This window comes from Pleurodeles waltl, chromosome 11 (assembly GCF_031143425.1).
Source record: "Pleurodeles waltl isolate 20211129_DDA chromosome 11, aPleWal1.hap1.20221129, whole genome shotgun sequence".
NCBI lineage: Eukaryota > Metazoa > Chordata > Amphibia > Caudata > Salamandridae > Pleurodeles > Pleurodeles waltl.
The window spans coordinates 926747498-926772746 of NC_090450.1; the positions used below are offsets into that span (position 1 = coordinate 926747498).

Sequence of the window (25249 nt, forward strand, 5' to 3'; positions counted from 1 at the left end):
GCTGAAGTAGCCTACCTAGTGAGTTGGTAGCTGAGATCACTGGATCATTACTCCTCACCCCGTGAAGATCTACGAGAAAAGGACCTGGCCCTACAAAGTTGAAGGCACCTGCATGTGCTGGACCAAAGAAAGTAGTTGGAGTTTATTTTAGTCGTCCAGAAGGGGAGTTATAGCCAAAACAGAGAAACCACTGACTTTGCCGTGCCGGTTGACCACTAGTCAAGTGGTGACTTGACTTTTGCTGAACCTGAGAAGACTTCGAAGAATGCCAACCTCTGTGGCCAAAGGTGCCTTACCAAGCCCAGGACCAAGGAGTTGACACAGGAGCACCCCCACCAACTGCACAGCAACTTCAGCATCAGATCCACTACACAGAAGTTAATGGCAACTGGACACTAACGCTGGAACTGGAATGCAGAACGTTTCTCTTTGGACCTTGTTGGACCCTCTGACTGGCTCCCTGCTGGAGCTAGTTGCCCAAAATAGCAAAGTAACCACATTCCATTCTGGCAAACGTTTACTTCAAAAAGTGTCTAAGTGTCAAATACTTTGAATTTGATAATGCTTGTTCAGGGTTAGGGGAAAAGCTGTGATGTACAGTTTCTTTAAAGTCTATCTCCAGAACCCTATAGAGTGTATTTTTCCTTTAGGTGTCTATAAATTCATTAAAAAAGTCAAATTTTTATAAACTGATGTCTGATTTCTTGAGTCGTATTTCTTCAAATGTTTTGGTGCGCTTTAGATACTTTACACATTTTCCTTTGTTGAAGCCTGACTGTTCGAAGCCACAGCTACCTGGGGTTGACAAATGAAGCCCGACTGGTCCTAAAGGCTTAAAAATATTTGGTGTGGTCTGCAAAAAAAAAAAAAAACACCAAAACAATCTGGAAGAGATCAGCCACAGACATTTCCTTACCACAGTCCATATACACGGTTTGAACCCTGTGGTTGCAGGTGTTGCCATTTCCCTTGCACACCATGTATTTTAAGTACATTTTTAAAACATTGTTTCAGTCTCATGAAGAGATGATGGGGAGCTCTGGAGCTGTCTCCAGTGGCACAGAAAGAGAGGAACTGATGTCAGCACACGTGTTGCGCTTATATGTGCGCAGGATGTCTGGAGCAGGAAGACATCACCACGGAGCCAAACAATGCCACCTACAGGCACAAAGGGGTGCTGCTAAAGGTTTTCTAGATACAGTCAGATGCCTGGGGATTATTCACAAGGTGAGGAATCTGCAGGTAGAAGTACCAATCACAATCCCCGGTCTTCAAGTGTGCTGCAAATACTGCTAGACACTTTGAGAGTAATATTGGGACAGATTTTACCCCAAAAGGTAGAACCATGAACTGGTAGTGTACCTTCTCCATAACAAACCACAAGAATGTCTTGTGCATGATTTTCATTAGCATGTGTAGGTAGGCAACCTGAACTGTTGCATATGAACTGTTGCATCTTTATTAAAGGCACACAAGTCTAGAATGGGTCTGAGGGTTCTGTCTGATTTTGGTACCAGGAAGGAGTCGTTTAGGTTGGCGTAGAAGGTCTTTTACCTCTTGCTACAGCATCTCTCCTGTGTTGCATTGTCTTTATTGTGGTCTCCTGTTTGGTGTGGTTTTGAACAGTTCTCTGCAATGATGTTTAAAAATCTACCTGTCCAATGTAATGTTCTTCCACTTATGGGGAAAACCTCCAATTCTACCTCCTTCAGGTCTTTAGAGTCACAGAGCCCTGGTGGCAGGTCACTTGCTTTAATGACTGACTCCTTGAGAAGGGGCACTTCTCCCCCTAGCTATACCCTGAAAGAGCTGCCTTGGTGTGCTGGTGTATAGCCACTATAATGAGAGATTTTGAGAGCTGCCTTGGATGCAAAATTAGCCAGGGTTACAAGTTGCGACCACCACTTTACTGTTGTCTCCTTCACACTGAGCCTCCACTGAAAAGACCCCCTGAATTGGGCCGCTCCCATATCCTTGGCAGTTTTGCTATCCTTTTTCATTTTCAGCAGTGACTGTCAGTCCAAAAAATAAATTTGCCTAAGGCACGTGTCAGAACTTTGGTTTCCTTCTTGGAAAATACTCTTTGCCCTGCTCAGGTACTGTTTGTGGAGGTGCTGCATTAGTTCCTCTATTTCTTCCCACTGCTTGTGCTCAAATCTTTTCAGGAGGGCATTAGAGTAGACTACAAGCCACTTGGTGGCCGCTGACCTCTCTATCTTTCATCATTCGCCCCACCATCTGCAACGTCTTGCTAACTGTCTGGCAGTGAGCGCAAGGTGAAAGGAGCACTGACCCTTTTGCAGGCTGTGGCCATAATGATGGCGTCTGCCTCCATACTGCCTTAAAGTAAATCTTTAGAGGAGTGCTTGCATTTTTACACCAGCCTGGGTGTCGCTGTTCTTTTGGTTGCGGGTTCCCTGGATGCCTCTTGATCCTAATCTAAGTCCAGAGGAATTGGTGGCTTTTCTGTGTTGGTAGGGGTATCGCCAGGATGAAACAACTGTTCCTCGTCTAGCCACACTCCATTTGCATCTGCCACCATCTTAACCCGGGCATTGTAGACTTCAATGTCGTAGTGTGGTGATCACCAGGAGAGGTACATGTTCACTTCTTCAAGGAAGTCAGCCTCTACTTCTTGCCAGCTCTGCGTCTTGTAGAAACATCTGATCAAACTGACCACCTCTGGGAGTACCATCTTCATGGGAGAGCTGCTCCTCTTCAGGTGTTAGCAGTGAAAGTGCCACCTTTTCCACCGCTTGTTCTTTCTCTCCGAGTGGTATTCAGTATCTGTTCAGGAAGAAACCGAAATCTCTTCAAAAGGGCCTTCATTTTGGCTGTTAGCATCTTTTTTCTCTTGATGTTTAGAACCGCATTGGAGTCAAATTTTCCTATTGGTGACCTAGCCTAATTCTCTCAAGGCTCTTTGTCCCTCAGGTACTCTTGATTTTCTTTCAGAGTCTAAGCTGGTTTGGGGGTTTTACCGCCAGCTCTCTCTTTCCACTTTGAACTGTGGTATTCCATTTGTTAGTGCTCTATCACTGTTGTCTTCCGTGTTAAACTTCCATTTGAGGGTCTGGCTGTCTGGAGAGTCCATGTTTTAACTAGCCCCCACCACACCCCTGTGCCGTTATCTGGTGCTTTGTCTCACCATCCTTCAAATCCTCAACACATTCTCCATTTCCACGACTTTTTCAACGTCATAACCTTCTGTCTGTGCTACCTTAGTTTCCACTGGGTACTCCATGTCACGCAAAGCCCTTAAGCAATGTCTTCTGTAACTGCCATGATGTAGTTCCCATCTGATGCTTTCACTGGATTGCCATACAGGTAGCACAGCACTCCACACTGTGGTCTTGACAGAGGGTATAAATCTCATGGCTGTCATTCTGCGCTAACATAAAGCAGCACTTTGGGAAGAAACTAAAGGAGGTATTTAACACCGATGTGCAGCTCTCTGACCCTCATGGCCGATAGCTTTCCGACAGTGATATTATTCAAAGATGATTTTTGATTATCATCCGTATTCTATCCTTGGCTTTCGTTTACGTTTCTCAATGCTCTGGAGAAAATCCTTTGAAGAAACCTTAAACTTTCCTTATTTCTTCTTTAGTATCTTCAGCGTTCTCACTCTGCTTCTGGACCTAAAACTGCAAAGAGAACAGAATCTGAAAATTTATACCAAGCAAAAAAACTTGTCAGGCAGGCGTCTGAATTCACTGAGGGATGAACAGGACACCAAATAGTCATCACTGCCCAGGTTTATAAAAAAAGAAAAGAAAGAAATGGGTACTTAACCACTAGATGGCAGAAGGATTAATAGAAGTTAATCCAGAAGAGATTTGAGCTGTAAAAGCTGGGATATTAAAGTTGCTGGATTCTAAGAGAGGCAGCACATTTTCACTTCTCTGTTCTTCAAGACGGACACAGGCTGATTATTGCATTGTTTGCTTCCTTTCAATGTTCAAAGTTTCGATTCTCTATTTGTTCCTTCTACACACACATCTGCCCTTCCTTTGTTCTCAACTTCCACTATCCCCCCCCATCCACTCATCAGTATTTTTATATATGTGAAACATAGGTCAAGATGTATTTTAAAATATGTCAAATGCCATCAAGTCAGTTTTGCAGTCAAGCACGTGACCCATTTGTTTATATTCTTTCATCAGGTCTTACTCCAGAACACAGGCAAACGTAGGAAAGTTGGCATGGTATACAACAAAGTAAGCCTTCCAGTTCTTCCTCCAAGAGGCGCACCATGGAGACATACACAAATAGTGAAATCCACTGCCACGGCAAATCAAGTGTGTGAGCAAAAATAAATATCACTGCAGTTGCTGGTGAGGAGGATGTGGTGCCTGATATCGAGTGTCATCCAATTAGCCGTCTGCTGCACTAATACAGAGATCTAGCATGGACACGGGTGGACTATGCCATCAAGATCTGGTGAGAATATCACAGTAACTGTTTTTCACATTTGTGCATTGTAGTTGCATGGTGGTGGCAGCTGACTCATTCCTGATCTCTAACACAGAAGATGATCTATGCTATCTGACACCTGATGGATTTGAGGTCACAATTTGTTAGTGCAGTAAGGTGGGCCTCTTAAAATGTCCCTCCTTTGGGCGGCTCTCAAAGCCAACCTTGTATCAACAGCTCTTCCTAAACACTCCTCATAGCACACAGTGTAGTGAGTACATGTATTGTATTCTAGTATAATTTAAGGATACTTACGCAAGCCAGAGGCAATCTGAGTATCTGCTTCTCCTCACTCTGCATCCATGACAGCTGAAACAGCAGCAATGCTGTGATAGATGTGTAGTAAACTAATAAATATGAGTGTGCTGGCACATTAAAACATGAGTTACTGGCTTCCCAACCCTGGTTTATAGTTGTAGGAATGGCATCTCAAACAGGATAAATATTTCAGGGTATAAAAAAAAAAAACTCTGTTAAAGGCTACAGATAATCTGAAGGTAAAATAGTGAAATTGTTTTCAACTCCGGTCAGAACATAATTTTAAGGGCAAACCCCCTGCTACATGAACAAGCCAAAACGAGTTTTAAAAACACAAAACTAGGCCTCATACCAGTGTAAGGTTATTTTGGAACAGGAAAAAAATTGCCTGTCTGAAAAGTGCAGTTTTACGTTATTCTGTTTTGCAAGACTGCTGCCTATCTGATCCCTTAACATTTTTTTTTTTTTTTTAGATTATGGTTTTATAGATCAGGAATTTAATTCTAATCCACATTTGTTAATCAAAAAAGAAAAATGGAATTTAATATTTGAAAAGTTTTCCTGAAAAAGTGCCTTTTATTTCAAGTTGTATAGAACCCCATACATGGATTGGTTGACTCAAAGTTGAGGATGATTAATGAAAATCAGTTGGTACAGCACATGTGTTATAATAAAATTTAAGGCATACTCGAGTATGTCAGCAATGTTGTAAAAGTAGATTGCAGTAATGAAAGTAATGAAAAAGGATATCATGCATATTTTACAATAAGATTGACTATTTGAGAATTTTCAATGGCGGACATTACATTAGTGATCTGAGGACAGCAGGAAAGGTATTACATGCAGAGATTCTGGTGCTATATGAAGTCTGCATCATGTGAGAACAAAGTCATTAAAATCATGTTTACAGCAATAGTTTTCTTTGAAAGAGGAGCGCAAGGGTCAAACTTATTTTTAATACCACTCAACAGTAATTCCAAGGGCAAAACCTGGCTTTTTGGACCAAAACAAGCCCAACATGGGATCATAGGGGTAAAACCAACAGATTTACATATTAGAAATTACATAACTTACCAATTTCACAGACTTATTGTACATCTTAATATAGTTATTGGAGAGAAGAACTTCTTCGATTTTGAAAGTAACACCAGTAAAACTCAACTGCCTTGCTATGTACATCCCTCTTAGTTTCATGTCCATGGCAACTATTTCCATTGCTCCTACACCCCTAAAAGTAAAACAAAAGTTAGAAAAAAAGTACCATGTACAATTCAGTAATAATGTAGGTTAAATACTAGGCAGCAGTAGAAATCCCTAATGCAATTGTGAGCAAATGCCCCTTGTCAAAAACAAAAATGTTACTTTCTTCTATAAATCTTTATCTAAGGGTTACAGTAAACCTTACTAAATTCATGATCACTAAATATCTCTACTTTTGACATGAGACGTATATCCACCAGTAGGAAACCCAAGTCCACTGGTAATTACATATGATTTAGTTAAGTTGATGGGGACCAGTTTGGACATTTCTTTCAGAGCAGTAAGGTAGCCCTTAGAAACCAGCAGCTTCCACATTAAGCAGTGTAGGACTTTTACATTAAAAGTACACACGAAAGTACGGGGTTCTCTAGAAGCGGACGTCGCGGATATTAGCGTAGTCCTGGGTTGTATGTATTCCTATTTGGAAGGGTAAAGTCAGTGGAATGTCAGTTGGAAATTACCGAGTGGAACAGCGAGGGGTGGGAAGAAAGGGAATTTCCTTTTACGGACTAGGTGGTCTCACACACTATATAGTGTCATGCTTCATCATTTGACCACCTAGACCCACCCAGGTAGGACAGTGCCACCTGGGCGGACTCAACCTCACTGTTAAAGGAACAGGAGGGAGTGCGTAAATAAACTTGTTTCTGGAAAGATCGGGATCCAGCTAATCTACTGAAAAACTAAAAACACCTAAGCAGACACCTGTGAAGAGCAACACATTTAATGGTGGTGTCTGACTGGTGTAGTTAAAAAGGGGGGTTGGGACACCTCTGTGAGGACAAGGACTCACAGGGTCACCTAACTAATTACTAGCCAACATGTTTCTGCCCTCAAAAGTGAGCCAATGAAGGTCTCGGGGCATTCGTCAGGGCCTAGGATCCCTACGTCTCACGTTGGAGGAAAATACTCTATGGGGAAATCAAAGAGTGAGAAAATGAAAAAAGAATGATCTACATTACCCAAGGAATTACCTTGAGGCGGCCCTTTTCTTAGAGGCAGCTAGCCTCTGGTATCCAGGAGGGGGAGTGTCCCCTTATAGTCACACATACATCAAAGGGGACGCTCGCCGTGCGCCTACTTCGTCCTCTCCTTGGACCGCTTGTGACAGTAGGCGCACGGCGAGCGTCCCCTTTGATGTATGTGTGACTATAAGGGGACACTCCCCCTCCTGGATACCAGAGGCTAGCTGCCTCTAAGAAAAGGGCCGCCTCAAGGTAATTCCTTGGGTAATGTAGATCATTCTTTTTTCATTTTCTCACTCTTTGATTTCCCCATAGAGTATTTTCCTCCAACGTGAGACGTAGGGATCCTAGGCCCTGACGAATGCCCCGAGACCTTCATTGGCTCACTTTTGAGGGCAGAAACATGTTGGCTAGTAATTAGTTAGGTGACCCTGTGAGTCCTTGTCCTCACAGAGGTGTCCCAACCCCCCTTTTTAACTACACCAGTCAGACACCACCATTAAATTTGTTGCTCTTCACAGGTGTCTGCTTAGGTGTTTTTAGTTTTTCAGTAGATTAGCTGGATCCCGATCTTTCCAGAAACAAGTTTATTTACGCACTCCCTCCTGTTCCTTTAACAGTGAGGTTGAGTCCGCGGTTGAGTCCGCCCAGGTGGCACTGTCCTACCTGGGTGGGTCTAGGTGGTCAAATGATGAAGCATGACACTATATAGTGTGTGAGACCACCTAGTCCGCAAAAGGAAATTCCCTTTCTTCCCACCCCTCGCTGTTCCACTCGGTAATTTCCAACTGACATTCCACTGACTTTACCCTTCCAAATAGGAATACATACAACCCAGGACTACGCTAATATCCGCGACGTCCGCTTCTAGAGAACCCCGTACTTTCGTGTGTACTTTGAATTATAGGGAGCTAAGTACGGAGTGTTCCTCCATATTTATCCCCCCTCCTCCCTCTTCCTCTCTCCATGTGTAATGATGGGACTTTTACATTAATCAATCCCTGACAGTATTCTTTCTAATAGAACGTTTCTTCATTTGGAAAAGAGGATTTTCGTGATTTCAGTCAACATTTCATTAACGATTAGAGTAAATCCTGCATCTAAACAATCCATTACCAGATGGAAACTCGTGTATAGGGTTAGGCTACCTCAGAGAAAATAAGTAATTGCACTGTAAGCCTAAAGCCCTCGTGATCAGAAAAAAAGCAACTACTGCAACCATTAAAATGTAAAAAAAAGTAACTAAGGCAGCAAGCTGGAGATCAGTGTATGTGTTTGCAGGCTCACTATTGCATAGACAAACTTGAGAATGCATGTACAAGCACAAGAGGCATCCTTCTTTAACTCGATGGCTTAAGCTAATCAGTGTCAATATGGCCTCTTCCTTCAGATCTGTCAAGAGCTACTCTTAGGAAAGCTTACTATCCTGTTCAGTGCTCATTAATATCTAAATATCTTAAGGTGGAGAAGAAAGGAAAATGTTACATACTTGTAATTCTGGTTCTCAAACATATGGGTGCTTTAAAAAACCTGGTAAGTTATTCTGGGGTAATGGACGTAATGACCAGGAGACTTATTGTTTTTGTGTGCTGTCGTAGGTTGCTGCATTCCCCTAGGGTCATCACCTAACTACCCCCCAACTCCAACGCCCCCCCCCCCCCCCACCCCAAAAAAGAAATCTTTAAAGAGCCCTCGCAGGGATCTACTTCAAGGAGCAATGAATAATAAATGAGTGGGCCCTGCACTTCATTTATTGAAAATTTGTTCTATTTTGATTTCTAGTGCCTTGGGGTCCACTGTGGTCACCCAGATAGTTTTTTGTTGGGGGCTGCAGCCCACTGACTTCCCTGTCAGCAACCATTCTCAGTGCTGGTGGGACATGGCTTTTTTTCTAAACTATTGGGAGGAACGTAACCCTCCTTCCCCTCCCCAAACCTCCACCCGATTCTCTGCAGGCATGAGGGAAAACCATCTCCCAGGGCCTAACATGGTTCCCCCAATGCTCACCCAGGGCACCCACAACACAACTTTAGGGGTTGCCGGCGGAGCTACAGGGACCCTGCAACCCCAAGTATGCACTCATTCTGGGTGAAGTGGGAGCCTGAGAGGAAAAATCTAATTTCCTGAACTCAAGAGCAAGGGAAGAAAAAATATGTGCTCTCACCCGGTAGGATAATTTTCCTGCTCCCACTTTAAAGCTATTAACGCCTATCTGCAAATTAACACTCCTCTCAAATAAAAAAAAAAATGCCATCTCCTATCTCCCACCAGCACTTACAATGGGTCGTGACAAGTAAGTCAGTGGGGCTGCAGCCGCCCGACAAAAAAAAAAAAAAACTATCTGGGTGTCCCCAGTGAATCCCAAAACACTAGAAATAAAAACAGAAAAAGATAAAAATAAATGAACTGCAGGACCCACTCTATTATTGGCTGCTTCTTGAAGTAGTTCCCTGCCAGGGGTCTTTAAAGATTTTTTTTCCACCTAAGGTAACTAACTCGCAGCTTCGTAATGCACAGCTAATTACGCCACATATTAGAAGAGATCTGGTATGGCATCTTTGATATTATCACTGCAACATTTGCAATAAAATTATTCAAAAGAAAACTGTGCATAGCAAGGGCGCAAGTTATAGTTTCCTTAGGGTGCGAGTTATAGTTACTTGAAGAAACTCCAACTATAACTGCTGAATGTCTATGGTTTTGTACGAGTAAACTCAGAACCTAAATAGGGCGGCCCTCTAACCTTTGATTTTTTCAGTGAAAATAAATATATATATGGAAAATGTCACTTACCCAGTGTACATCTGTTTGTGGCATTAGTCGCTGCAGATTCACATGCTGTGCACAGTCCGCCGTCTGGTGTTGGGCTCGGAGTGTTACAAGTTGTTTTTCTTCGAAGAAGTCTTTTCAAGTCACAAGACCGAGGGACTCCTCCCATTTCGATTCCATTGCGCATGGGCGTCGACTCCATCTTAGATTGTTTTCCCCGCAGAGGGTGAGGTAGGAGTTGTGTATGCTAGTAATAGTGCCCATGCAATGGAATGAATACGTATGTACCTAATAAAGGTTAAAGTAATATATTTACAAATGTACAAATGCTGAAGATCTACTTCTAAAAGGCTACAGGCTCCCGGGGAGGCGGTGGGCACATGTGAATCTGCAGCGACTAATGCCACGAACAGATGTACACTGGGTAAGTGACATTTTCCATTCAATGGCATGTGTAGCTGCAGATACACATGCTGTGCATAGACTAGTAAGCAGTTATCTCCCCAAAAGCGGTCGTTCAGCCTGTAGGAGTTGAAGTAGTTTGAAATAATGTTCTTAGTACAGCTTGACCTACTGTGGCTTGTTGTGCAGTTAACACATCTACACAGTAGTGCTTGGTAAATGTATGAGGCGTAGACCATGTTGCTGCCTTACATATTTTGTTCATTGGAATATTTCCTAGAAAGGCCATGGTAGCACCTTTCTTTCTGGTTGAGTGTGTCTTTGGTGTAATAGGCAGCTCTCTCTTTGCTTTTAGATAGCAGGTTTGAATACACTTAACTATCCATCTAGCAATGCCTTGTTTTGAAATTGGATTTCCTGTATGAGGTTTTTGAAAGGAAATAAATAGTTGTTTTGTTTTTCTAATTAGTTTTGTCCTGTCAATGTAGTACATTAGTGCTCTTTTGATGTCTAATGTATGTAGTGCTCTTTCAGCTACAGAATCTGGCTGTGGGAAGAACACTGGTAATTCTACTGTTTGATTTAAGTGGAACGGTGAGATAACCTTTGGTAAACATTTTAGATTTGTCCTGAGAACTACTTTATTTTTATGTATTTGAATAAATGGTTCTTGTATGGTAAATGCTTGAATCTCACTCACTCTTCTTAGAGATGTGATGGCAATCAAAAATGCAACTTTCCACGTTAAGTATTGCATTTCACAAGAATGCATGGGCTCGAAAGGTGGACCCATGAGTCTTGTTAAGACAATGTTGAGGTTCCATGAAGGAACAGGTGGTGTTCTTGGTGGTATGATTCTCTTTAGGCCTTCCATAAAAGCTTTAATGACTGGTATTCTAAATAGTGAAGTTGAATGAGTAATTTGCAGGTAAGCTGATATTGCGGTGAGATGTATCTTTATGGAAGAGAAAGCTAGATTTGATTTTTGCAAATGTAGTAAATATCCTAGTATATCTTTTGGAGATGCGTGTAATGGCTGAATTTGATTATTGTGGCAGTAATACACAAATCTTTTTCACTTATTTGCATGGCAGTGTCTAGTGGTAGGTTTCCTAGCTTGTCTTATGACCTCCATACATTCTTGTGTGAGGTCTAAGTTTCCGAATTCTAAGATTTCAGGAGCCAAATTGCTAGATTCAAAGATGCTGGATTTGGATGTCTGATCTGTTTGTGTTGTGTTAACAGATCTGGTTTGTTGGGTAGTTTGACATGAGGTACTGAAAGGTCTAGTAGTGTTGTGTACCAAGGTTGCCTTGCCCATGTTGGTGCTATTAGTATGAGTTTGAGTTTGTTTTGACTCAACCTGTTTACTAGATATGGAAGGAGAGGGAGAGGGGGAAAAGAGTACGCAAATATCCCTGACCAGTTCATCCATAGAGCATTGCCTTGGGATTGATCTCGTGGGTACCTGGATGCGAAGTTTTGGCATTTTGAGTTTTCCTTTGTTGCAAATAGATCTATTTGAGGTGTCCCCCAAATTTGAAAGTAATTGTTTAGTATTTGGGGGTGAATTTCCCATTCGTGGGTTTGTTGGTGATCTCGAGAGAGATTGTCTGCCAACTGGTTCTGAATCCCTGGAATAAACTGTGCTATTGTGTTGAGTGTGTCCCTCCTTGTTTGTTTAGATAATACATTGTTGTCATGTTGTCTGTTTTGACAAGAATGTATTTTTGGGTTATTATGGGTTGAAATGCTTTCAGCGCCAGAAATACTGCTAACAGTTCCAAGTGATTTATGTGAAACTGCCTCTGATGTATGTCCCATTGTCCTTGGATGCTGTGTTGATTGAGGTGTGCTCCCCACCCTGTCATGGAAGCATCTGTTGTTATGACGTATTGTGGCACTGGGTCTTGGAAAGGCTGCCCTCGGTTTAAATTTGTACTGTTCCACCATAGAAGCGAGATGTATGTTTGGCGGTCTATCAACACCAGATCTAGAAGTTGACCCTGTGCTTGTGACCATTGTGATGCTAGGCACTGTTGTAAGGGCCGCATGTGCAATCTTGCGTTTGGGACAATGGCTATGCATGAAGACATCATGCCTAGGAGTTTCATTATCATTCTGACTTGTATCTTTTGTGTTGGATACATGGCATGTATTACCTTGTGAAATGTTTGAACCCTTTGTGGACTTGGAGTGGCAATTCCTTTTGCTGTGTTGATTGTCGCTCCTAAGTATTGCTGTGTTTGACACGGCAAAAGGTGTGACTTCGCGTAGTTGATGGAGAAACCTAGCTTGTGAAGGGTCTGTATGACATATTTTGTGTGCTGTGAACACTGTCTTAGCGTGTTGGTTTTGATTAACCAGTCGTCTAAGTACGGGAACACATGTATTTGCTGCCTTCTGATATGTGCAGCTACTACTGCCAGACATTTTGTAAAAACTCTTGGCGCAGTTGTTATTCCGAATGGCAACACTTTGAATTGGTAATGTATTCCTTGGAATACGAACCTTAGGTATTTTCTGTGTGAAGGATGTATTGGTATATGGAAATACGCATCTTTTAGATCTAATGTTGTCATGTAGTCTTACTGTTTGAGTAGTGGGATTACGTCTTGTAACGTGACCATGTGAAAGTGGTCTGATTTGATGTAGGTATTTAGTGTTCTGAGATCTAGTATTGGTCTCGGAGTTTTGTCCTTTTTGGGTATTAGAAAGTACAGTGAGTAAACTCCTGTGTTTTTTTGTAGATTTGGTACTAATTCTATTGCGTCCTTTTGTAGCAATGCTTGAACTTCTAGTCCTAGAAGATCTATATGTTGTTTTGATATATTGTGTGTTTTCGGTGGGACGTTTGGAGGGAATTGGAGAAATTCTATGCAATAACCATGCTGGATAATTGCTAAGACCCAAGTGTCTGTTGTTATTTCCTCCCAATGTTTGTAAAATTGGCTTAGTCTTCCCCCCACAGGTGTTATGTGATGGGGTTGTGTGACTTGTGAGTCACTGTTTATTTTGAGGAGTTTTGGGGCCTTGGAATTTTCCTCGATTTCTTGGGAATTGGCCCCCTCTATATTGCCCCCGAAAACCTCCCCTCTGATATTGACACTGGTAAGTAGGCCTTGTTTGTGAGGTTGTGGTTTCTGTGGATTGACCTCGAAACCCTCCCCGAAAAGGTGTTTTCCGAAATGTGCCTCTGCTCTGCGGGGAGTAGAGTGCGCCCATGGCTTTGGCTGTATCGGTGTCTTTTTTGAGTTTCTCAATGGCAGTGTACCTCCGGCCCAAACAATTGCTGTTCATTAAATGGCATATTGAGCACAGCTTGTTGGATTTCCGGCTTGAACCCTGAAGTGCGCAGCCATGCGTGCCTTCGTATTGTGATTGCAGTGTTTATTGTCCTTGCAGCTGTATCTGCTGCATCCATGGAAGACCGTATCTGATTATTTGAGATACATTGTCCCTCTTCCTCCTGTTGCGCACTTTTTTGGAACTCCTTGGGTAAATGTTCGATGAAATGTTGCATTTCATCCCAATGAGCTCTGTCCCATCTTGCCAAAAGTGCTTGTGAATTGGCAATACGCCATTGATTTGCTGCTTGTGCTGCAACCCTTTTTCCCGCAGCATCAAATTTGCGGCTCTCCTTGTCTGGAGGTGGTGCGTCTCCTGAGGTATGAGAGTTGGCTCTCTTACGAGCTGCCCCGACAACTACGGAGTCTGGTGTTAGTTGTGTTGTAATATAAATTGGATCTGTTGGCGGTGGCTTGTACTTTTTCTCCACCCTTGGAGTTATGGCTCTGCCTTTAACTGGATCCTGAAATATTTGTTTTGAATGTCTTAGCATTCCTGGGAGCATGGGAAGGCTTTGGTACTGGCTATGGGTGGAGGATAGGGTGTTAAAGAGAAAGTCATCCTCAATTGGTTCAGAATGTAAGGTGACGTTGTGAAATTCGGCTGCCCTTGCGACCACCTGTGTATAGGATGTACTGTCCTCAGGTGGTGAGGGTTTTGTAGGATAGGAGTCTGGGCTGTTGTCAGACACTGGAGCATCGTAAAGGTCCCCATGCATCGGGATCATCCTGACTCATTGTGGTATGAGCTGGTGAGTGCATCAGTGGTGGAGTTGTTGCTGGTGATGCATGTGTTGATGGTGGTGGGGAAGGTGGTGGGGTTGTTTTCTTTGCCACCTTTGCCTGTGGTTGCTTGTCCTCTTGTTGAAAGGCAAGTTTCCTTTTTATCCTGATTAGGGGAAGAGTGGTTATCTTCCCTGTGTCCTCATGAATATGAAGCCTTCTTTGCGTGTAGTCAGGCTCTACAGCTTGAAGCTCCTCTCCAAATCTATGTAATTGGGAGGTTAATCCTTGTTCCTCTGTATAGGAACTAGTTTTCGGCTCCGAGGCTGGATGTTTCGGAACCGAAACCTTTTCGGAAGTCTTTTTAGGCTCCGAAGAAACCTTCTTTGTTTTCGGCGTGGTGTCTCGGTGCCGAAATTCTTCGGTGCCGCTGTGTCTGTGCCGAAGTTTCTCGGAGCCGCTGTCTCGGCTCCGAGGTTGCTGTGTGGCGGTATCTCGACCGGAGTCGGATGACTTCGACACCAGAATGCCCTTTTTTGGTGCCTTTGATCGTCACCTAGTGTTCGGGTTAAGCCATGGCCTGTTGGCGGTGGCCTCCCCTGGGCTTTTGTGGACTTCTCGTGAGTCTTGATTTTCGACGTCTTACTCACGGTTTTGGTTGTTTCTTCGGCGTTGAGTTCTTCAGAATCCGACTCGTGGATGGAGAAAGCTTCTTCTTCCTCCTCGAAACGTTCTTGACCTGTCGGCGTGGACGCCATTTGTAGTCTCCTGGCTCTTCGGTCTCTCAGCGTCTTCCTCGACCGAAACGCCAGACAGGCTTCACAAGTATCCTCCTTGTGCTCAGGGGACAAGCACAAGTTACAGACCAGATGCTGATCCATATACGGATACTTGTTATGGCATTTTGGGCAGAAGTGGAATGGGGTCTGTTCCATCAGCCTGGAAGTCGCACATGGCCGGGCCAACCAGGCCCCGACGGGGGATCGAAAAAACCCCGAAGGGCCACCGGAGCTCTTCAAAATTCGGTGTCGATTTGTTGTAACTAACCCGATACCGAACGCAAACAATACTGACGTTTTTTTCCGAGATTCTAACTAACTTTCCGACCCGAAACACGGAGCGAAAAGGAACACGTCCGAACCCGATGGCGGAAAAAAAACAATCTAAGATGGAGTCGACGCCCATGCGCAATGGAATCGAAATGGGAGGAGTCCCTCGGTCTCGTGACTCGAAAAGACTTCTTCGAAGAAAAACAACTTGTAACACTCCGAGCCCAACACCAGACGGCGGACTGTGCACTGCATGTGTATCTGCAGCTACACATGCCATCGAACACACATATATATATATATATATATATATATATATATATATATATATATATATATGCAGCGTCTTTTGCCACAAACAGATGTACACTGGGTAAGTGACATTTTCCGTTCGGTGGCATGTGTAGCTGCAGATACACATGCTGTGCATAGACTACCAAGCAGTAATCTCCCCAAAAAGCGGTGGTTCAGCCTGTAGGAGTTGAAGTTGTCTGAAATAATGTTCTTAATACAGCCTGTCCTACTGTGGCTTGTTGCGTTGCTAACACATCTACACAGTACTGCTTAGTAAATGTATGAGGCGTAGACCAGGTGGCTGCCTTACAAATTTCTGTCATAGGTATATTCCCAAGAAAAGCCATTGCGGCGCCTTTTTTCCTAGCGGAATGTGCTCTTGGTGTAATAGGTAATTCTCTTTTTGCTTTAATATAGCAAGTTTGAATTCATTTAATTATCCATCTGGCGATGCCTTGTTTGGATATAGGATTACCTGCATGAGGTTTTTGGAAGGCTACAAACAATTGTTTTGTTTTACGAAATTGTTTTGTTCTGTCAATGTAATACATTAGTGCTCTTTTTATGTCTATTGTATGCAAGGCTCTTTCGGCTACTGAGTCTGGTTGCGGAAAGAAGACTGGAGTTCCAGTTTGGTTTAGGTGGAATGGTGATATGACCTGGTAAGAATTTTGGATTTGTACGGAGAACCACTTTATGTTTATGTATTTGTATAAAGGGTTCTTGAATAGTAAATGCTTGTATTTCACTTACTCTTCTAAGTGATGTGATAGCTTTTAGAAAGGCTACTTTCCAATTCAGATACTGCATCTCAGAAGAATGCATGGGTTCGAATGGGGGGCCCATGAGTCGTGTTAATACAATATTAAGGTTCCACGAAGGTACAGGGGGTGTCCTTGGGGGTATGATTCTTTTTAGTCCCTCCATAAATGCTTCAATGACTGGGATTCTAAAAAGGGATGTTGTATTTGTAATCTGCAGATAGGCAGATATTGCAGTGAGATGGATTTTAATGGAAGAGAATGCTAGATTAGACTTTTGTAAGTGTATTAAGTAGCTTACAATGTTCTTTGTGGAGGCATGTAGTGGTTGAATTTGATTAGTGTGGCAGTAGCAAACAAATCTTTTCCATTTGTTTGCGTAACAATGTCTTGTTGTAGGCTTTCTCGCTTGTTTAATGACTTCCATACAATCTTGTGTAAGATTGAAATGTCCGAAATCTAAGACTTCGTGAGCCAGATTGCTAGATTGAGCGATGCTGGATTCGGGTGTCTGATCGGTTGTTTGTGTTGTGTTAACAGATATGGTATGTTTGGTAATTTGATATGGGGTACTACTGATAAGTCCAACAGTGTTGTGTACCACGGTTGGCGAGCCCAGGTTGGTGCTATGAGTATTAGTTTGAGTTTGTTTTGACTTAGTTTGCTGACCAGATAAGGAATGAGTGGGAGAGGGGGAAATGCATAAGCAAATATCCCTGACCCACTGATCCATAGTGCAATGCCCTTGGATTGAGGGTGTGGGTACCTGGACGTGAAGTTTTGGCATTTTGTGTTTTCTTTTGTTGCGAATAGGTCTATGTTCGGTGTTCCCCAGCGGAGGAAGTGATCCTGTAGGATCTGGGGATGTATTTCCCATTCGTGAGTTTGCTGGTGATCCCGACTGAGATTGTCGGCTAACTGATTCTGAATGCCTGGTATGTATTGTGCACTTAGGCGAATGCAATTGTGAATTGCCCAATGCCAAATCTTTTGTGCTAAGAGACACAGTTGTGACGAGTGTGCCCCCCCCCTTGTTTGTTGAGATAATACATTGTTGTCATGTTGTCTGTTTTGACAAGGCTGTGTTTGTGGGCTACTAGTGGTTGAACTGCTTTTAATGCTAGAAAAACCTCTAGCAGTTCCAAATGATTTATGTGAAGTTGTTTTTGTTGATTGTCCCATTGACCCTGTATGCTGTGCTTGTTGAGGTGCGCTCCCCACCCCATCATGGAAGCATCTGTTGCGATCACATCTTGAGGCACTGGGTCTTGGAATGGCCACCCTTTGCTTAAATTTATTAGGTTCCACCATTGAAGCGAGGAGTGTGTTTGGCGGTCTATCAACACTAGATCTTGAAGTTGACCCTATGCTTGTGTCCATTGTTTTGCTAGGCACTGTTGTAAGGGCCGCATGTGTAATCTTGCATTTGGGACAATGGCTATGCATGAAGACATCATGCCTAGAAGTTTCATTACAAACCTTACTGGGTAGTGTTGGTTTGTCTATGCTTGATGTTACATTTTGGAACGCTTGGACCCTTTGTGGACTTGGAGTGGCAATTGCCCTTTGTGTGTCGAGTGTTGCTCCCAAATATTATTGTATTTGGGATGGTTGCAGATGTGATTTCTGGTAATTAATAGAGAACCCCAGCTTGTGTAGTTTCTATGACATATTGTGTGTTAAGAAGACACTGTTGTTGATTGGTGGTTTTTATTAGGCAGTCGTCTAAATATAGAAATCCATGCATGTGCTGTCTCCTTACGTGAGCGGCTACTACTGCTAGGCATTTTGTGAATACCCTTGGTGCTGCTGTTATACCGAACGGTAGCACTTTGTATTGATAGTGTACGCCGTGCATTACAAACCTTAAGTATTTTCTGTGAGAAGGATGGATGGGTATGTGGAAATACGCATCCTTGAGATCCAATGTTGTCATGTATTCTTCCTTTTTTAATAAGGGAACAACGTCTTGAAGTGTTACCATATGGAAGTGGTCTGATTTGATGAAGCGATTCAGTGTTCTGAGATCTAAGATAGGTCTTAATGTTTTGTCCTTTTTTGGAATTAGGAAATATAGTGAGTATACGCCTGTTCCTTTCTGATGTTTGGGTACAAGCTCTATTGCTTGTTTTTGTGGTAGTGCTTGGACCTCTATTTGTAATAGGTCTAAGTGTTGTTGGGACAGATTGTGCGTTCTTGGTGGCACATCTGGCGGGAATGTTGTGAATTCTATCCAATAACCATGTTGGATAATTGATAGGACCCATGCGTCTGTGGTAATATGTGTCCAGTCCTGATAATATGTGGTTAATCTCTAATCTCGATCGGAGTCAGAAGTCTTCGGCAATTCTCTGGCCTTTTTCGGTGCCGATGTTTGGTCACCTTCTTTTCTGTGGGTTAAGCCATGGCCTGCTGGCGGTGGCATCCCCATGGCCTTAAATGTCTTTGTGTGAGTTTTGGAAGGGGCAGGTTTACTCACTGTTCGCTGCACCGTCGAGGGTCGTTCACTTTCGGATTCATCAGAGTCCGTCCCCTGGATGGAGATGCTTTCCTCCTCTTCGGCGTCGAGTTGCTCTCTCGTGTCAACGCCATTTGCAGTCTTCTTGAGCGTCGATCTCTCAAGGTCTTTTTCAATCAAAACGCTCGACAAGCCTCGCTGTGTTCAGGTGATAAACACAGATTACAGACCCGGTGCTGGTCTGTATAAGGATACTTCGAATGACACTTAGGACAGAAGCGGAATCCATTAGTCTGGGACGACGGGTGTGGTCGGGCCGACCAGGCCTCAGTGAAGAACGGAAGCCCCGAAGGGCCGCCGGAGTTCTCTTGATGTCAGTGCCGACACACTAACCCGGTACCGAACGCTAACAATACCGTAGAATTTTTGATAATTTAGCTAACTTTCCTGATTCGAAATACAGAGCGAAGAGGAACACGTCCGAACCCAATGGCAGAAAGAAAACAATCTAAGATGTAGTCGGCGCCCATGCGCAATGGAGCCGAAAGGGAGGAGTCACTCGAAAAGACTTCTTCGAAGAAAAACAACTTGTAACACTCTGAGCCCAACACTAGATGGCAGGATAATGCACAGCACGTGTATCTGCAGCTACACATGCCACCGAACATATTGAAAATGTCACTTACCCAGTGTACATCTGTTCGTGGCATTAGTCGCTGCAGATTCACATGTTTGGCACAGTCCGCTGCCTGGTGTTGGGCTCGGAGTATTACAAGTTGTTTTTCTTCGAAGAAGTCTTTTTGGTCACGGGACCGAAGGACTCCTCCCTCCTCGGCTCCATTGCGCATGGGCGTCGACTCCATCTTAGATTGTTTTCCCCGCAGAGGGTGAGGATGGAGTTGTTTGGTATAAATAGTGCCCATGCAATGGAGTGAATATGTATGTACGTTAAGAGTTTCTAATAATTATTTACAAATGTTCAGATGTTTAAGATTTATGATCTACTTCTAAACGGCTACAGGCTTCCCGGGGAGGTGGGAGGGTACATGTGAATCTGCAGCGACTAATGCCACGAACAGATGTACACTGGGTAAGTGACATTTTCAGTTCGATGGCATATGTTGCTGCAGATACACATGTTTGGCATAGACTATAAAGCAGTTACCTCCCCTAAAAGCGGTGGTTTAGCCTGTAGGAGTTGAAGTAGTTTGGAATAATGTTCTTAGTACAGCTTGGCCCACTGTAGCTTGTTGTGCATTTAGTACGTCTACACAGTAGTGTTTAGTAAACGTATGAGGCGTAGACCAGGTTGCAGCCTTACATATTTCGCTCATAGGAATGTTTCCTAGAAAGGCCATTGTAGCACCTTTCTTTCTGGTTGAGTGTGCCTTTGGTGTAATAGGCTTTAAGATAGCATGTTTGAATGCATCTGACTATCCATCTAGCAATGCCTTGTTTAGAGATTGGATTTCCTATGTGTGGTTTTTGAAAAGCTATGAACAGTTGTTTTGTTTTCCTGATTAGCTTTGTTCTGTCAATGTAATACATTAGTGCTCTTTTGATGTCTAATGTATGTAGTGCCCTTTCAGCCACAGAATTTGGTTGTGGGAAGAACACTGGCAATTCTACTGTTTGATTTAAATGGAATGGTGAGATTACTTTTGGCAGAAATTTTGGATTTGTTCTTAGAACTATTTTATTGTTGTGTATTTGAATAAATGGTTCTTGTATGGTAAATGCCTGTATTTCACTTACTCTTCTGAGGGATGTGATTGCAATGAGAAATGCGACCTTCCAGGTTAGATAATGCATTTCACAGGAATGCATGGGTTCGAAAGGTGGACCCATGAGTCTTGTTAAGACGATGTTAAGATTCCATGAAGGAACTGGTGGTGTTCTTGGTGGTATAATTCTTTTTAGCCCTTCCATGAATGCTTTAATAACTGGTATTCTAAATAGAGACGATGAATGAGTAGTTTGTAGGTAAGCAGATATTGCTGCGAGGTGTATTTTTATAGATGAAAAAGCGAGATTTGCTTTTTGCAAATGTAGTAAGTATCCTACTATGTCTTTAGTAGAGGCATGTAATGGTTGTATTTGATTGGCATGGCAGTAGTAAACAAATCTTTTCCACTTAGATGCATAGCAGTGTCTAGTGGAAGGTTTTCTAGCTTGTTTTATGACCTCCATGCATTCTTGTGTGAGGTCTAAGTGTCCGAATTCTAGGATTTCAGGAGCCAAATTGCCAGATTCAATGATGCTGGGTTTGGATGCCTGATCTGTTGTTTGTGTTGTGTTAACAGATCTGGCCTGTTGGGTAGTTTGACATGCGGTACTAGTGAAAGGTCTAGTAGAGTTGTATACCAAGGTTGTCTTGCCCATGTGGGTGCTATCAGTATGAGTTTGAGTTGGTTTTGACTCAACTTGTTTACTAGATATGGAAGGAGAGGGAGAGGGGGAAAAGCGTACGCAAATATCCCTGACCAACTCATCCATAGAGCATTGCCTTGTGATTCGCGGTGTGGGTACCTGGATGTGAAGTTTTGGCATTTTGAGTTTTCTTTTGTTGCGAACAAATCTATCTGGGGTGTTCCCCAAATTTGAAAGTACTTGTTCAGAACTTGGGGGTGAATTTCCCATTCGTGGACTTGTTGGTGGTCTCGCGAAAGGTTGTCTGCTAGTTGGTTTTGTATTCCTGGAATAAATTGTGCTATTAGGCGAATGTTGTTGTGAATCGCCCACTGCCAAATTTTTTGTGTTAGGAGGCACAATTGTGTTGAGTGTGTTCCTCCTTGTTTGTTTAAATAATACATTGTTGTCATGTTGTCTGTTTTGACAAGAATGTATTTGTGTGTTATTATGGGTTGGAAGGCTTTTAACGCTAGAAATACTGCTAACAGTTCTAGGTAATTGATATGAAATTTTGTTTCGTGTATATCCCATTGTCCTTGAATGCTGTGGTGATTGAGGTGTGCTCCCCACCCTGTCATGGAAGCATCTGTTGTTATAACGTATTGAGGCACTGGGTCCTGAAATGTCCGCCCTTTGTTTAAATGTTTGCTGTTCCACCATAGAAGCGAGAGGTATGTTTGGCGGTCTACCAACACCAGATTTTGAAGTTGACCCTGTGCCTGTGACCATTGTGATGCTAGACACTGTTGTAAGGGTCGCATGTGTAGTCTTGCGTTTGGGACAATGGCTATGCATGATGACATCATGCCTAGAAGTTTTAGCACAAATTTTGCTTGTATCTTTTGGTTTGGAAACATAGCACTTATTACCTTGTGGAATGCCTGCACTCTTTGTGGACTTGGAGTGGCAATTCCTTTTGATGTGTTGATGGTTGCTCCTAGATATTGTTGTGTTTGACACGGTTCTAGGTGTGATTTTGTATAGTTGATGGAAAACCCCAGTTTGTGAAGGGTTTGTATGACAAATGTGGTGTCGTTTGCGCATTTTTTTACTGTGTTGGTCTTGATTAGCCAATCGTCTAGGTAAGGGAACACATGTATCTGTTGTCTCCTGATGTGTGCTGCTACTACTGCTAGACATTTTGTGAACACTCTTGGTGCAGTTGTTATTCCGAATGGCAACACCTTGAATTGGTAATGTATTCCTTTGAATACGAACCGTAGGTACTTTCTGTGAGAAGGGTGTATTGGTATATGAAAGTACGCATCCTTTAGGTCTAATGTGGTCATGTAATCTTGCTGTTTGAGCAGTGGAATGATGTCTTGTAGTGTGACCATGTGAAAATGGTCCGATATGATGTAGGTATTTAGTGTCCTGAGATCTAATATTGGTCTTAATGTTTTGTCTTTTTTTGGAATTAGAAAGTACAGGGAGTAAACTCCTGTGTTTTTTTGTTGTACTGGTACTAACTCTATTGCATCCTTTTGCAGTAGTGCTTGAACTTCTAGTCCTAAAAGTTCTAAATGTTGTGGTGACATTTTGCGTGTTTTGGGGGGGATGTTTGGTGGGAAGTTGTGGAATTCTATGCAATAGCCATGTTGGATTATTGCTAATACCCAATTGTCTGTTGTAATCTGTTGCCAAGATTGGTAGAATTGGCTTAGTCTTCCCCCCACTGGTGTTGAGTGAAGGGGTTGCGTGACTTGAAAGTCACTGTTTAGGTGGAGGTGTTTTTGGAGTCTGGAATCTTCCCCTACTCCTTGGGAATTGACCCCCCCGATATCCCCTGAAACCTCCCCTTTGGAAGGAACCCTGATATGGTGTGGTTCTTGTTTGTTGGCTGGTGGTGTCTGTGGGTTGGCCACGAAACCCCCCTCTAAATGGAGTTTTTCTGAAAGAGCCTCTGCTCTGCGGGGAGTAGAGTGCGCCCATGGCCTTGGCCGTGTCTGTGTCCTTTTTAAGTTTTTCAATGGCTGTATCCACTTCAGAGCCAAAAAGTTGTTTCTCGTTGAAGGGCATATTAAGGACAGCCTGCTGGATTTCAGGTTTGAAGCCTGAAGTGCGTAGCCAAGCGTGTCTCCTTATGGTGACAGCAGTGTTGACTGTTCTTGCTGCAGTATCGGCTGCGTCTAGTGAAGAGCGGATTTGATTGTTTGAGATCGTTTGTCCCTCTTCAACTATTTGCTGCGCCCTTTTTTGGTATTCCTGGGGAAGATGGTCTACGAGAAGTTGCATCTCGTCCCAGTGTGCGCGGTCATATCTGGCCAGCAGCGCTTGTGAATTTGCGATACGCCACTGGTTGGCTGCCTGTGATGCTACTCTTTTTCCTGCCGCATCAAATTTTCGGCTTTCTTTGTCCGGAGGTGGGGCGTCGCCAGATGTATGTGAATTTGCTCTCTTGCGAGCTGCCCCTACTACCACGGAGTCAGGTGGTAACTGCGAAGTAATAAACACTGGGTCTGTGGGTGGTGGTTTGTATTTTTTATCCACCCTTGGGGTGATGGCTCTTGATTTTACGGGCTCTTCAAAAATTTGTTTTGCGTGTCGTAACATCCCTGGTAGCATTGGGAGACATTGATATTGGCTGTGTGTAGCCGAGAGGGTGTTAAATAAAAAATCATCCTCTATAGGATCGGAATGCAGTTGGACATTGTGGAATTCTGCTGCCCTAGCCACCAGTTGCGAGTATGAGGTACTGTCCTCTGGCGGTGACGGCTTTGTGGGGTATGACTCGGGATCATTGTCCGGCACTGGGGTGTCATACAGGTCCCAAGCGTCTTGATCCTGATCGTCATGACTTATGGTAGTTTGCGCTGGTGAGTGCATTTGTGGCGGTGTTTGTGCCGGCGATGCCTGTGGTGGAGAGGGCGGAGGCGTGACTTTTTTAACCACTTTGGCTTGTGGTTGTGCGTCATCCTTTGGAAGTGCGATCCTTCTTTTCCTCATGATTGGGGGAAGGGTTGATATCGTCCCTGTGTCTTGCTGGATGTACAGTCTCTTTTGTGTGTAGTCCGATTCTACACTTTGGAGCTCTTGTCCAAATCTGTGCATTTGGCCACTTATTCCTTGTTCCTCTGAGTAGGATGAAGGTGTGGTATTTTTCGGCGCCGAGAGAGAATCTTTTTTCGGTTTCGGCACCGACAGAATTTTTGTTCCTTTCGGCATGGATTCTCGGTGCCGATGTTTTTCGGTGCCGGTATCTTGTTTTTGTCTCTCGGAGCCGCTTTCTCGGCTCCGAGGTTGCTCCATGGCGGTCCCTCGACCGGAGTCGGGTGTCTTCGCTATGGGCGTGCCCTTTTTCGGCGCCTTCGACGGGTCGCCTGTTTTATGGGTCGAGCCATGGCCTGTTGGCAGTGGCGTCCCCTGGGCTTTCGGTTTGTCGATGGATTTACTTTTCGACGTCTTACTCACAGTTTGTTGCTGTTGTTCGACGTCGGAGTCTCCGGATTCTGATTCCGGAACCGAGAATGTTTCCTCTTCGTCGTCGAAACGTTGTTTGGTCGGCGTGGACGCCATTTGTAGACGCCTGGCTCTTCGGTCCCGGAGTGTTTTTCTGGACCGGAAGGCTCGACAGGCTTCACAGGTATCCTCCTTGTGCTCGGGGGACAAGCACAAGTTACAGACCAAGTGCTGATCTGTATAAGGATACTTACTGTGACATTTTGGGCAGAAACGAAACGGGGTCCGTTCCATCGGCTTCGATGTCGCACGCGGTCGGGCCGACCAGGCCCCGATGGGGGATCGAAACTACCCCAAAGTCTTCCGATGATCGGTGTCGATGTACCTAACTATCCCGATACCGAACGGAACAATACCGACGCTTTCTTCCGAGATTCTGACTAACTTTCCGAACCGAAACACGGAGCGAAAAGGAATACGTCCGAACCAGACAGCGGAAAAAAACAATCTAAGATGGAGTCGACGCCCATGCGCAATGGAGCCGAGGAGGGAGGAGTCCTTCGGTCCCGTGACCAAAAAGACTTCTTCAAAGAAAAACAACTTGTAATACTCCGAGCCCAACACCAGGCAGCGGACTGTGCCAAACATGTGTATCTGCAGCAACATATGCCATCGA

General features: G+C 43.7%; 1 protein-coding gene across 4 annotated transcripts in view; it reads right to left on the reverse strand.

Moving 5' to 3' along the window:
* Positions 1 to 25249, reverse strand: part of SBNO1 (strawberry notch homolog 1) — a 1077952-nt gene that overhangs the window by 638345 nt on the left and 414358 nt on the right. For all 4 annotated transcript variants that reach the window (XM_069214997.1, XM_069214996.1, XM_069214993.1 and 1 more), the window contains one exon: positions 5809 to 5962. In XM_069214997.1, the coding sequence (XP_069071098.1) occupies positions 5809 to 5962 (154 nt within the window). The remainder of the gene's footprint in view (positions 1 to 5808; positions 5963 to 25249) is intronic.